General features: G+C 38.7%; 2 protein-coding genes across 2 annotated transcripts; both read right to left on the bottom strand.

Moving 5' to 3' along the window:
• Positions 1 to 641: 641 nt before the first annotated feature.
• On the bottom strand, positions 642 to 7,492 carry LOC132177454 (uncharacterized). The gene is made up of 9 exons (XM_059589788.1): positions 7,242 to 7,492; positions 5,888 to 6,652; positions 4,282 to 5,096; positions 3,554 to 3,839; positions 3,250 to 3,456; positions 2,128 to 2,301; positions 1,530 to 1,727; positions 1,302 to 1,415; positions 642 to 1,104 (listed from the first exon to the last, which is right to left on the bottom strand). Exons 2-9 carry the CDS (start codon positions 6,590 to 6,592, stop codon positions 778 to 780), a joined length of 2,826 nt encoding a protein of 941 aa, XP_059445771.1. The 5' UTR covers positions 6,593 to 6,652; positions 7,242 to 7,492; the 3' UTR covers positions 642 to 777.
• Positions 7,493 to 8,896: 1,404 nt separating this feature from the next.
• On the bottom strand, positions 8,897 to 12,755 carry LOC132180090 (NADH dehydrogenase [ubiquinone] flavoprotein 1, mitochondrial). Its single transcript, XM_059592946.1, has 3 exons — positions 12,637 to 12,755; positions 10,154 to 11,624; positions 8,897 to 9,141 (listed from the first exon to the last, which is right to left on the bottom strand). The coding sequence occupies exons 1-2, from the start codon at positions 12,637 to 12,639 to the stop codon at positions 10,167 to 10,169; spliced, it is 1,461 nt and encodes a 486-aa protein (XP_059448929.1). The 5' UTR covers positions 12,640 to 12,755; the 3' UTR covers positions 8,897 to 9,141; positions 10,154 to 10,166.
• Positions 12,756 to 12,957: the final 202 nt, after the last annotated feature.

Genomic DNA, 12,957 nt, shown 5'->3' with positions numbered 1-12,957 from the left:
TAAAGTTACCACGTAGCCTGACAATGAAATTTAACCTAATCAACTATGAAAACAACAGATCGAAAAACGTTAGGTAAACTAGTGGTCAGAACTCAGACCAATCTCCTTAGTCGAGTGGCTAATCCTCTACAGAAACTTGTGGGCATGTGATGTAGTGGGTTGGGGTTAAGATTTTGGGCTCGGATAGAATTGGAGTTATTATGGACGCCTCATTGCACGATATATGAATCTCATATGTACCATCCTAGCAGGGAACCAATATCCAGGGACGACCAGCTTCTCTTACCTCTCAATTCGCAAATACTCCATACAAACAAATCCAAAGGGATAACTATCCCTCTTCTATAGCCTGATATATTTATGAATATAGTTGTTCATTGTGTAATTCACAAAGTAGACTAATAACAATATTGCGAGGAATTGGAATCCCTACAATTGAGTTTGTTTGTATAGCACGTGATTTGAGCAACCCCGCGCAGAGCCTACCTACTCTGGGCAACCAAGACTGTAAGGAATCATCAAACATTTCTGGCAACCAATTGGGGGAATCTTCGTCATGCTTTGCCTAAATTTGTATTGTGATTGGGCTCAGATAGAACAGGGAGCCAGCTTCTCCAGCCTCATGCATGATTTGTGAATGCTGGTGAAACAGAGTTATGGTACTCTGTAATTCTCAAGGGATCAAGATAAACTAGATCTCAATATACATATACATATACATACATTCATACATACATACATTGGTGAGAGAAGTATTATATGAAAGAAACAAGACTATTAACCATCTCTCCATACTTCCCGCAAAAGTTGATACCTGACAACCTTTCGACCACTGCCTTTCTTCAGCATCAAGTTGGGTCTCGCTGAAGTAGGAGAAACCCGGAAGTTGTCTATGACAATGGAAGTTATAGGTGAATCCAACTCATCAAGCTCATCGTCACTGGTGTATGCTTTTCGAAGCACTGACGACCCGCTCATCATAGATTGACTTCCAACCTCTCCTATGATGCCTGTTAGTGAAGCTGCTGGAGGTGGTTGATAAACTGTTGGAGCAGCAGTGCATGGAAAGCTTGTGATAGTATCTTCCTCAACCTCAAGAAGGTCCTAAATCAATATAAAACCAAGCAGAAGGGAATCAAGGCTAACATAGTGAGTTCTATGCAAAATGTTGTTAGTTAGATTCTGTAGCAACCAATCACATAAAAATGAAACCTATGTAATCTTAGCAGGAATGAAGGAGAAAAACTAAGAAGGGAGGCAAAAATTTGCAGTGAATAAGAGGTTCTAGAGGATGTACTAACCTCAGAATCCAGGGCCTCAAAAATAGCCCCTGGAATTGGATCTGGGCAAAACTCATCGGGGACAAAATTGTTAAGAACCCTCTTGATCAATGATGCACCAAATTTGGGGCATACCTAAAATATATTAAAATTAAACAGTGAATAGGGTAATTGATCCCAAAGAAAAGTGAAGCAAAAGAACAGGGAGAATGAAAATCAACTGAAAGCGTTAAAGTTACAGGATTTGACCTCTTTTCTTGTGGACCTATCCCCAAGCATTTCAAAAGGAAGCATCATGAGATCACTCAATGCATTAAGGAGATGGAAAGCCTTGAAGGATGTCTCACATTCCAGTTTCTTGTCACCATCAAGTTTATTCTCATCTTCACAAGCATCGCTATCATCAATGCCAAATAAATCTGTAAGCCATCTTGACCAGTTCCCTATCTGAAAGCACAAATAAAAGAGAGCAATAAACTTTAATCAAGAGTACGCAGAATCACTGATTCCTTCATAATAATAGAACTTGAGGCCATCTTTTGCTCACATTCTTTTGGAAGACCAATATTAAGTCAATTTTTGCATTACCATCAATGATAAGGCGGCAAAAGTATTATCAAAGTGGATTCATCTTGCATAACATGGTAACAGGTTCACGAAAAGGGTATAAAGCACCCAAATGTTATAATAATCAAAACATTTTTCTATTTTTCTCAGGGCCCATAAAATCATCCAAAAGGACTGAAGCAGATAAAAACAGTTAACTTCTCGGAAATAAGAATGAGAAAGGAGAGAAAATGGCTGCAAAATGATGATATCAAAGTATCCCACTGAAAAAATTACTCACAGCATTTTTTAGCTGCACACCAGACCCAAAGCTTGATTTCCCAGCAGGAATGGGAAGAACCTTAGAATCACTAATGGGATCAGAAACAGGATCTGTCGGCATCTCTTCAGCTGATTCACGAAGAATAGCATTGAACATTGCCACATCTAGTCTGCATACCAACTGCTCCATTACCTAGAAACACAATAGAATAGCACATATTTTCTGTAAGATTGCATTTCCAAAATAGTTAAAATTATCCCAAAATTCACAGAAGACAAAAACATGTTCCGAAGAAGTTAATAAATTTCCTTCTTTTTTTTTGGTTTGATAGGGGGGTATTATAAGAACCCTAGCCCTGAGAATACTAAATGGATGAGGGACGATGTGGCTGTTGTAATTAGTGCTCAAGGAGTTTTGAATTCCCAATCTCTTTTGTTTTTCAGCACTTACCCCATGCCACTAGGCCCAGCAGCCCAATGTTAAGGCACATGATCTACACATGCTCAAGTAATAATGGGATAGTAACTGGTCCAATACATTAGAATGTGTATGTTATCAGGAAAAAAAAACATATATAAGTTGATTATGTGGCTAGAGCAGGCATTGGTTCCAAATATCCTGCACATGCATGTAACTTACATTCCTTTTATCATTAAACTTCATTATGCAACATCCCAGCCTGGTGGAGCAAACTATAGCCAAATTGTTATTTTGGATGGCCAGGAAGTGCAAAAGAACTCGATTGATGAGATGTTTGGGACAAAATTAATGCCATTAGACTATAGTGTCGGTAACATTCAGACCACAAATTGCATTTGCACCACTTTAGAATAGAGCATCCATAGTAATAAGCAATGCTATAATACAAACAAAGATGCAGTGATAGAGATTACCATGAACATACCCTCCAATTGATTAATTTTAATGTTCATGTATCTAGTCAAGAATAAATCATCCACCAGAATGGATTCATCAACTTCAGGTTTCTAAGGAAATGTACGTCCCCACAGTTTAACTATCACATGATCATACACATTCACAACTTGGCTTTTCCATTTCGATTCACAAACTAAAAGTGTACCATTTAAGAATCTCATTTTTGTAAGACATATTTGAGGAATTTTCAATACATTAACATACCAATTTTGCCAGCAAAGGCAAGCAGCCACACTCATGCCCTCCAGCTCGAAGAGGACAAAGCCTTTCACAAGCATCCTTGAAAGCTTTTTTCCAAAGATCTATGGAGAAGTTCCCTTGCTCCTGATCACCTAAACCATATCTCCTTCCATGGGTTTTCCTTGAGCCTGAGCTCTTAGCAGCAGCAGGCTGCATATGTGGAGTCAGAGTCTGGATACACCAAAACAGCAAATGAAATGTTATCAAAAATTTCTATGTGAGAGAACTTAGCAGAAGCAACAGCAGAAAGAAAGAGAGAGAATTTGACCTGCCACCACACAGACTCAATGATTCGGTTGAAAATCCAAGCCTCAATATTTTCCAATGCAACTATATATGTTTGTGGGTCCTCCCAGTCATCAAAATATTGCACTGTATTATTTTTCTGTTCCCCATGAAGAGATGACTCGTGCCACTTCAGGGAAGAAATCTCACCCAACCCATTCCCACCACCACTACTATCAATGTTTGGTCCAGCAGATAGTTGCAATTTCTCAACAGCTTGGCTGATGATTGCCCTCAACAAAATTGAGTTTGACAACCAGAAAGTCAACCTGTTTAACAAAGGCAAAAAATTTAACTACAAATCCAAACAAAAGTAGGATTTTTCCTGGAAGATGAAGATTTCCCTGAAGGTTTCTATGTTGAATTAGAAAGCCTGGCATGAGTGATATGCATCACTAAAAAGACAGTTAATTGTCTTTAGCTTCAGCTACCTGGGCTTCCTTTTTTTTTTTTTTTTTTTTTTTTTTTTTTTTTATGATAAGTAAATCAATTTCATTAAATGGGCAGATGGGCACAACCCTGGTACACGGAGAGAATACACGAGAAACCCCAATCATAAGAAAAAGACGAACACAAGATACCTTGACAATTTGCAAAACAAGATCGATCTTCTCTGTGATAGAAATATCAGCGTTTAAAATCTGCCAACCTCGTAATGCACCATCATTTGCAAATGCTTTAAAAATTCTGAAAAAGTGAGTTTGTACATACCTCGGAACATCATTTCCACATGCTTTAGCAACCAAAACTAATCCTGAAACAGCAGTTCTAGCAGCACTTGCCCTATTAGCCGGGGACCTCGCTTTACAAGCATGAAGATAGAACCTAGAAAGACGCCGAGCCGGAGCATGGACCTTGTTGGCAGAACTCCCATGTTCAGCAACCACTGAATAAAGGGCAGCCTCGACAGCAGCAGCTTCCCGCAACTCTTCCTCAAGCATTTCAATTTTAGATTCTAATTCGACTTTGCCATCAGAAAAGCCATTTATTGTTGCTTTACTTTCAGTAACAACTGAATAAAGGGCAACCTCGACAGCAGCAGCTTTCTGCAACTTTTCCTCAAGCATTTCAATTTTAGATTCTAATTCGACTTTCCCATCGTATAAGCCATTTATTGTTGCTTTACTTTCAGTAGTTGAATGACTCAGGGCACTACCTGCTTCTGGAACATTAATATTGTTTCCCTGTCCCATGAGCTGACTGGTGCTTAACATCTCACTGCTATTGGCAGAGTTGAAAGGGAACTGAACAGACTTCACATGATTTAGTTTATTAGTTTTAGAAACACTTTCCTGAAGTCCAAGTGAATTCCTGCTGAATGAAAGAGTATCATTCCTTAATTTGACTTGCTTACAGGCAGCATCCTCAGATAAGTTGCCAACTAGTTTGTCTTCTTCTACATGATGTTTTGTCACCTCTAAGGTCTGTTCTTCCTGTCCATTTTGTTGCAGCTCCTTTTTCTCTTTGTTTTCCAAAATGCCAACATTAGCACTTTCTGTGTTATCATTTACTGATGTTGATTTGTTCTGCAATTTAATGACAAATGGCTGTTCAAGTACCTAAAACTACACAACTAAATCTGCTAGGACAAAATATAGACAAACAATCAGATTGGTTCCATTATCAGCATACCACACAGACAGATCTAGAGCTGCAGTCCATTGACTCCACCATTTCCTAAGTTTAGAAGTATTACACCAATGTAAAAATGAATTTGGATGAATGCAACAAAACATTTACACCTCTCTTGTGAAACTTTTGCAACTGGGTGAAAACTAAATCCATACATATTTTCCAGGTCTATGGCTAAAGTGGCATGAGAGCATCACATGCTAACAAAAGATGCATCAGTCATCTTATAAGTAACTTAAAGACAGTACAACTAGAAGAAATTCATCAAGTCAGAACAGGAACCCATTTAAGTTTGAACACTGCATCCAACTGAGCCAAAACTAGTCAAGCAAAACATAATCATGTAGGCATACGAAAACTTGTGATGTTTTATTGCATGGAAATGGGGGCATTGGATTTAATTCCCTCACCCAATTCACTTTGACAGTTCAGTTAATTTGGAATTGATTTAAATTTACAGAAAAATTAAACCCAATAGTTATACAGCAACAGCAGGAATTTCAAATCATGTAGAACTGAAATTCCTATTGCACTTCAATTTCAAGCAGCCAAAAAAAGCTAATATATTTTATGGATGACACCAAGAAATATGCTCAATGCAACAGAGAAAGCAATTCATACAAAAAGGGGATAAATTTTTTGATACATTTAGTGAGAATGATAAGAAAGCAATGATATTGAGCACCTGCTCTCTTTGAGGTGGTGAACACCCTGTAGTCTCAAAAGCAGAAGATGCAATTGTTTGCAATGAATGTGACGACAAATCTTCATCATTGTAGTCGTCATCATCAGTAAACGATGCAATCTCAGCTTCCTCATCATTCCCTTCACTTGCCAATCCTGAAAACGATTCGCTTTTGTCCAGTGAAACTTCCTTTGACAAGCTGCCCTTTGGTGATGAGCCGGAACTATCTCTATCAAGAGGTTGAATGTTAACATAAAGAACTGGTTGCACCGAGCTCTTAAAACTCCGTTTGCAGTTCACTTGAGCACTTATGGTTATGGTTTCCTTGATGACTCCATAATCTGCAAGATTTACCACAGCCGACCCCAAGAGTTGAGCTTTCACTGCCCTGTCTTTCCGAGGCTCGTACAGGTAAAACTCTAAGCTGTTCTTCAGAAAACTCTCACGGGTTGTGGCCTTTTTGGATGCTTCCCTATATAAAGTAACCGGAAGCCTGAAAGACTCGCCCATTCCAATCCTTCCATCCCCAACACCACAAGAAAAGGACCCAGAATTCCTATCACCATTTTCCCACTGAACCACCACAGACTGAGCAGATTTCAAAGACTGTGATTGGGGCCATGGCTTGACCTCCTGTACATGGATAAGGTAATCAACCTGAAATGAAACACTTTTTCGACTCTTTGATCTTAGCCCAAGTACCATTATACTGAAAAAATGTCGGCTTGGCCCTCAGCGGGTACGATCAGTCACAATGCATCTATGCTATGAAACCATAACACAATGAAAGATTACGATTAGAGCAAAGCAAATCAAAAACTGGCGCAAAAGTCCATGGATTATCGTATAATGTGAATAAACAAAAATGAAAGAACATATACTCTGAGCATAAGAAAGAGAATGAAAAGAAAAGAGAACGTGGGTAAGTCTTCAAATCTCAAATTATTAACAGTCTTGGGTATAACTTCACCTACCCCACTCATTCATCTATACAAAATACAGTAAAATACACCATATATTCCTGAAGAGGAGCCCCACAAATGAACTATACAAAATCAGAGTTCACAATCATTTCCCAATTAATAACACGCCACAGAGAGAGAGAGAGAGAGACTAAAAAAATACAAAAAATCCAACTCATACAGAGGAAGCTAATTATATGAAAATGGTATAACGGTCAAACAATGATTTAAAAAAAAAAAAAACAAAAAAACAAAAAGAGATGGTCAGCAAGGCATTCAGAGAAACAGTGATTTATGATAATGTGTAACAGCATCAGATCCAGATAAAAGAATCAAAGACAAGCCTTAATAAGCCAAGAAAACGAAGAGCGCTGTTGAGTAAATGTACGTACGGTAGAAAATAGAAATGAGTCTCGCTGATTAGACTTGATGAATGCAGAAGAGAATGAATATGAACATGAATATGAACAGAAGCTGGAATTCCCTGTTTGTCAAGTGCTTGTCAGAGGTGAGCTTTTGTTTTCTTTCGATGTCAAGTGTGTGAAAAGTGTGCTTTGAATATAATGGAAACTGAAAGGCCAAGAAAAGGTCGGGGGTGAAAGGAACAGAAGGGAGAGACGAAAGCTTACGAACTACGAGAGGACGATTTTGAGCTTTCGGGCCCATCTCTCTTATTGGGCTCCTTTCTTCCCAGTTCCCCCCCAAAGATAATCCTCTTTTCTTTTCTTTTTTTCTTTTTTCTTTTTCTTTTTTAAGTCTCTTTTGGTTTAATGGAGTCCAGTTCAGCTTTCAAAACCCCATTTTAGTCATTTGCCAGGTGGCCTCCCTCGAAATAAATCCAAATTTCCAGATAAATCCAAATAATTTTCCGCTTGGCTTGACCTCACTCACCTACTTATCTTACCAACTTCTGTGTTGTCTTGTAAATAATTTATTGTAAAAAAGAAATATGAATAACTAATTATCAAATTAACTAGGACTCTATTTATGCATGTGATATTGCACATTCCATCCTCATACTCACTCACTCTCCATGCTCGGGTTGAGGATGATCGGGCAACCTTTTCATTGTTATAGTCTTCTACTACGATTGTTTTGTTCTCTTCCATTGGAAATTCAATTTTTTTTTTTTTTCCTCTTGTATGCCCTTTATGCTCTACAATAAGCTAGTCCAACCAAGCAAATATGGCGAAAAACCTTTCGGCATTTCTTTAATCAACCGCTTATGGCTTGAGATCAATGAGCACATTTTAAAAGCTCCAAGTATTCAAAACTGCAATATACAATGGTGATTCTAATACCATTTGTTACGTGCTCATATAATAAATACGATGGTAAATCCCTTGCGTATAAACAAGGGTTATGATCATCCAAATACCTATGGGATTTGCATGATGTGAATTGCTGAATCATTTTTTTTTTTCCTGATGAAAATGGTTAGATTTCTTGGAAGAGTTAATGGAGGTGTTTGGCTTTGAGCCTTTGACCTTGATGCTTAATGGTGATAATTAATATAACCATGCTGAGTGCGGTATGGTTGTGCTTCCTCAAAAAACTATACATTAACATCCGATGTAGTCATGTGAGAGGCATCTCTGGCCCTACGTGCTTTTCCAGTTTTCTGTCCTTTGGATCGCAAGAAGACGTGGAGGTTGCACGTGTTGGTCAAAAGATCCCATGTGCTTATTGCTGAAATAGACATGCAGATAGAAGTAATGATATTTAGCAAAAGATAATAGAAAAAACACCAACCCAAAATGACAATTACGGGAGCTTTAACATTTATTTAGGAGTAATGTTACTTACCATCCTTTGAAAGGATAACAGGATGGTGGTATGTAGCATTACTCACACCGACCCAAAACAACATAAGTTTACCTAACTATTCAGCATGAGATCGTGTGACACCCTTGTGCTAACTGTGCTTCTGGTGTGTGTTTGTATTTCAGGTCAGAATCGTCTCAAAGCTGTAGCATACAGAATTCATTCTTCACTGATAAACTCATATCTATGATCATTCTATATCACATAATAGACAAGATAAAGATATTATTAACAAAATTCCTTAAAATGTGAAATAAAGATGTTTTGATGAAACACAACATTAATTAATGCCTTCCCAGCACATCCAGAACGTTTCTCTGGGACAGTAAATGAAGCAATGTTTGATACAGCTTAGAAAAAACAGAATACCAAAAGGACCACCAGATCTCTCAATAAGTTATCCTCCCAAAATCTGGGGGCACTTTCTTCAATATTTATTCAATGATATCCACCAGTAAAGAAACTTGCCTGGCAACAGAAAGAAATTCATAATCAGCACAATACGGAGACTTGTTAAACAATTATCACCCATACTTCAACCAACAACCACATGATAGAAATGACTAGAACATATCCCACCCTCCTTTTAGTGAAAGATCCCATGATGATTTCTAAATCTACTTGGATGAAAATGTTAAACATTCTACCCAACGAACTACACAGCAATGCAATGCTATTTTTAGTGTCTATTTCTTCTACTTTACAACCCGCTGGGAACAGCGTGCATAAGAACGAATTTCATATTTACTAAGGTCACCATTGTCAGTATTCATGTCACATATCAGTAACCAAAATTTATTGACAGCATCGCTCATCCAGCATCTAGATCTTAAGTATCTAATACAGATTTTTTTTTCATCAGAGTTGCAGCAGGAATGGCTCAAAAGATGAGTTGTGTTTATGCAACGCCCGAACTATCATCAAAATATTATCCTTTCTATTCTCACACAATTTCCCCTAGAGAAAAGAACCACAAAATTTTTATGTTACCAACATGAAAGAATGCACTGCCCCGCTGGACCAGTAAAGGCTCTGCATTCATTTACATTCCTCCTTGAAGCAAGAAAAAAAAATCAATATAATAATAAAGTCAGATTCCATAATGAAAGTCTACATTCTACTAAAAATATATGTCCTTCGGTAAGTGAGAAGAAGTAAACCGTAGTAGAGGTCTTTCAGCCCCTATAGTCATCTTTACATGTTTACTACACAAAGGCAAAACAAACTGTATTTGATCTAGCGATACAATTTGAAACTTTAATTGTTGTCTAGAACATCCATCTGTCTAGGGTTTACAAATTCTAATATTTCCATTTTCTTTTCTGATAGGCCAAGAAACAAGTTAACATGAAACAGATTTCAACATTAGAGAAAGTAATCATGTCCAATCACTGAAGGATATATATATATATATATATATATATATATATATATATATATCCATTTAAGAAATACAAAAAAGAGGGAAAAAAATAGCAACCTGAGTAGTAAGTTTAAGCAGCGGCCTCCAGCAACTCCCTATCTGCACGCTCCCTGATCCTTCTCTCAAGCTCTGGCCTGAAATGCCTAATAAGACCCTGCACAGGCCAAGCGGCAGCATCCCCTAATGCACAGATTGTGTGCCCTTCAATCTGTTTGGTCACCTCCTGAAGCATGTCAATTTCTTCCAGCTTTGCATTCCCAACTTTCAATCTTTCCATGATCATCCAAAGCCATCCTGTCCCCTCCCTGCAAGGTGTGCATTGCCCACAGCTCTCGTGCTTGTAAAAGTAAGAAAGCCTTGCAATTGCATCCACAACATCAGTTGATTTATCCATCACAATCACAGCTGCAGTCCCCAATCCTGACGTAACAGCCTTAAGTGCATCATAATCCATCAGCACATCATCACATATGTGCTTGGGAAGCAGCGGCACAGATGAACCACCTGGAATTACAGCAAGTAAATTGTCCCATCCACCTCGAACACCTCCGCAATGCCTTTCTATCAACTCTTTCAATGGTATACTCATCTCCTCTTCAACAGTGCAAGGCCTGTTCACGTGTCCAGATATGCAATACAATTTTGTCCCTGAATTATTCTTCCTACCAAAACTGGCAAACCACTCTGGGCCACGCCTTAAAATGGTGGGAGAAACAGCGACTGTTTCTACATTTGTAACAGTGGTAGGGCAGCCATATAGCCCTGCATTAGCCGGGAAAGGAGGCTTCAATCTTGGTTTCCCTTGCTTCCCTTCAAGACTCTCCAAAAGTGCTGTTTCTTCACCACAAATATAAGCACCAGCCCCATAGTGGATATGAACATCAAAATCATAACCAGATCCACATGCATTCTTGCCCAATAATCCAGATTCATAGGCTTCCTTTAAGGCCCTTTCAAGGTTTTTCCGTTCATTCACATATTCACCTCTTATATAGATATAAGCAGCACTAGCCCTCATCCCTACCCCAGCAATTAGGCAACCCTCCAATAGTTTGTGTGGATCATGTCGCATAATTTCCCTGTCTTTGCAAGTCCCAGGTTCACTTTCATCAGCATTGACAACAAGATAGGATGGACGACCATCAGATACTTTGGGCATGAAAGACCACTTGAGGCCAGATGGAAAACCGGCACCACCACGTCCACGGAGGCCAGACTTCTTCATTTCATTAACAATCCAATCAGCACCCTTGAGTACTAAGTCTTTGGTTCTGTGCCAGTCACCTCTTTTCATGGCACCTTTGAGAAAAGGGTCATGCAACCCATACAAGTTGGTAAAAATTCGGTCTTCATCTTTCAAGCCACCAAAATGGGTCTTCTCCAGAGGTGGGGGAGGTGGTGGAGGCTGTGGAGTATTAGCAGTTGTTGCACTCTGAGTGCTGAATGTTCTGAAGCCTAGGCCCCGCACATCACTGTGACGCAAAGCCAAAGCTGTCCTTCGCAGAGAAAGAATACCCTTGATGGGTGCCTATCAAAAAGTACATATTAATATAACAGTCAAAAGAAAGAAGTCAGATCAGTTGAAATCCTAATATACAATTTCAGTCCATTTAACAAAAAGACTTAATACACACAGGAGTACAATTGGAAAGGAGTACAATTGGAAAGCAATGCTCAGACGTAAAATAACAGCAAAAAACTGATCTGAGAAGAAGATAGAAACATATCTCTATTGTGACCAATTCCTTTTTCCTTTTTTCTTCTGGGGGTGAGGGGTCATCTTTAGCTAGCATTAACCCTAGGCTCCATTTGTTTAGATGTCTATTAGTTGCATGAAAATATTTCCACACATAGAAATTTTAAAAATAACTTCTATACATATGTTTGCTAACAGATATACTCTCCAACAAACAGACAGGAAGACTACCAAGCAGACCCACTAGAATACTAAGATAGAACATACACCTCCTTACTAAGGTGAAGCACATTAGCAGCACCTAATACTATGATCTCCAACAAAAAGTGCAGACCATATGGTAATGACACCAAGAAATCACATGGGCCTGCGAGATTGCTATACCCGAATTGCCTTCAATAATAGGTGCATCGAAATAACACTCCCCAAAATAACAATCAATGGAATCGTGACCAAACTTAGCTTCCCAAAAGCAACAAATATTTCATGTCAAAATCACAAACTTCAACGAATACTGACGATGAATTCGACAAGGCTGAATGGAGATAAAACTCGTTTAATGCATTAGACATGATTATTCAAGTAAAACGAGCATGCAAAGAACACCCTAATACTATATTTGCCAGCTGAAAATTTGTAAGGGAAGATAAATAAATCGAAAATTTAAGCTTAGCTCGAAAATTCTTAAGAATGTTTCTCAAATTTCATCCACTATTAAGTCGGATCTACTAATTACACGAAAACCTATGATTCTTCGCTAAATTAATTGAGAATATATTGATAAAGCACGAAAATGAGTGGGAACCAAAGTGAAACCCTAAGGCGAGAGATGTAGAATGCGTACCATAGCGTGAGGTGTTGCCGATGAGCTCTGATGCGTCGGAGCGATTCAGGTGATTGGCGACTAGTTTAAAAGGGGGACTAAACGGAACGAAGATTTGGAGGTGGGAAATGATCGGCTACCCTCGCGGACAGTGGTATGAGAATGGACGGTGGAGATTATAGCGATCAAAGGGTTCGGTGGGTGTCACCAATCTAATGGGTGAGATTGTGGCGGTTTTTGTGATTACCGTAGGTTACACGTAGGCTGTAGCAATACCATTTGTGCTTCGGTCTTGATTTACCTTACCATTCTAATTTACGGGCCCACGTACTTAACAATAGA

Source organism: Corylus avellana, chromosome ca4 (genome assembly GCF_901000735.1).
Source record: "Corylus avellana chromosome ca4, CavTom2PMs-1.0".
Lineage (NCBI taxonomy): Eukaryota > Viridiplantae > Streptophyta > Magnoliopsida > Fagales > Betulaceae > Corylus > Corylus avellana.
The sequence above is the reverse complement of the archived record's forward strand: the minus strand, read 5'-3'. Positions and strand labels throughout refer to the sequence as shown.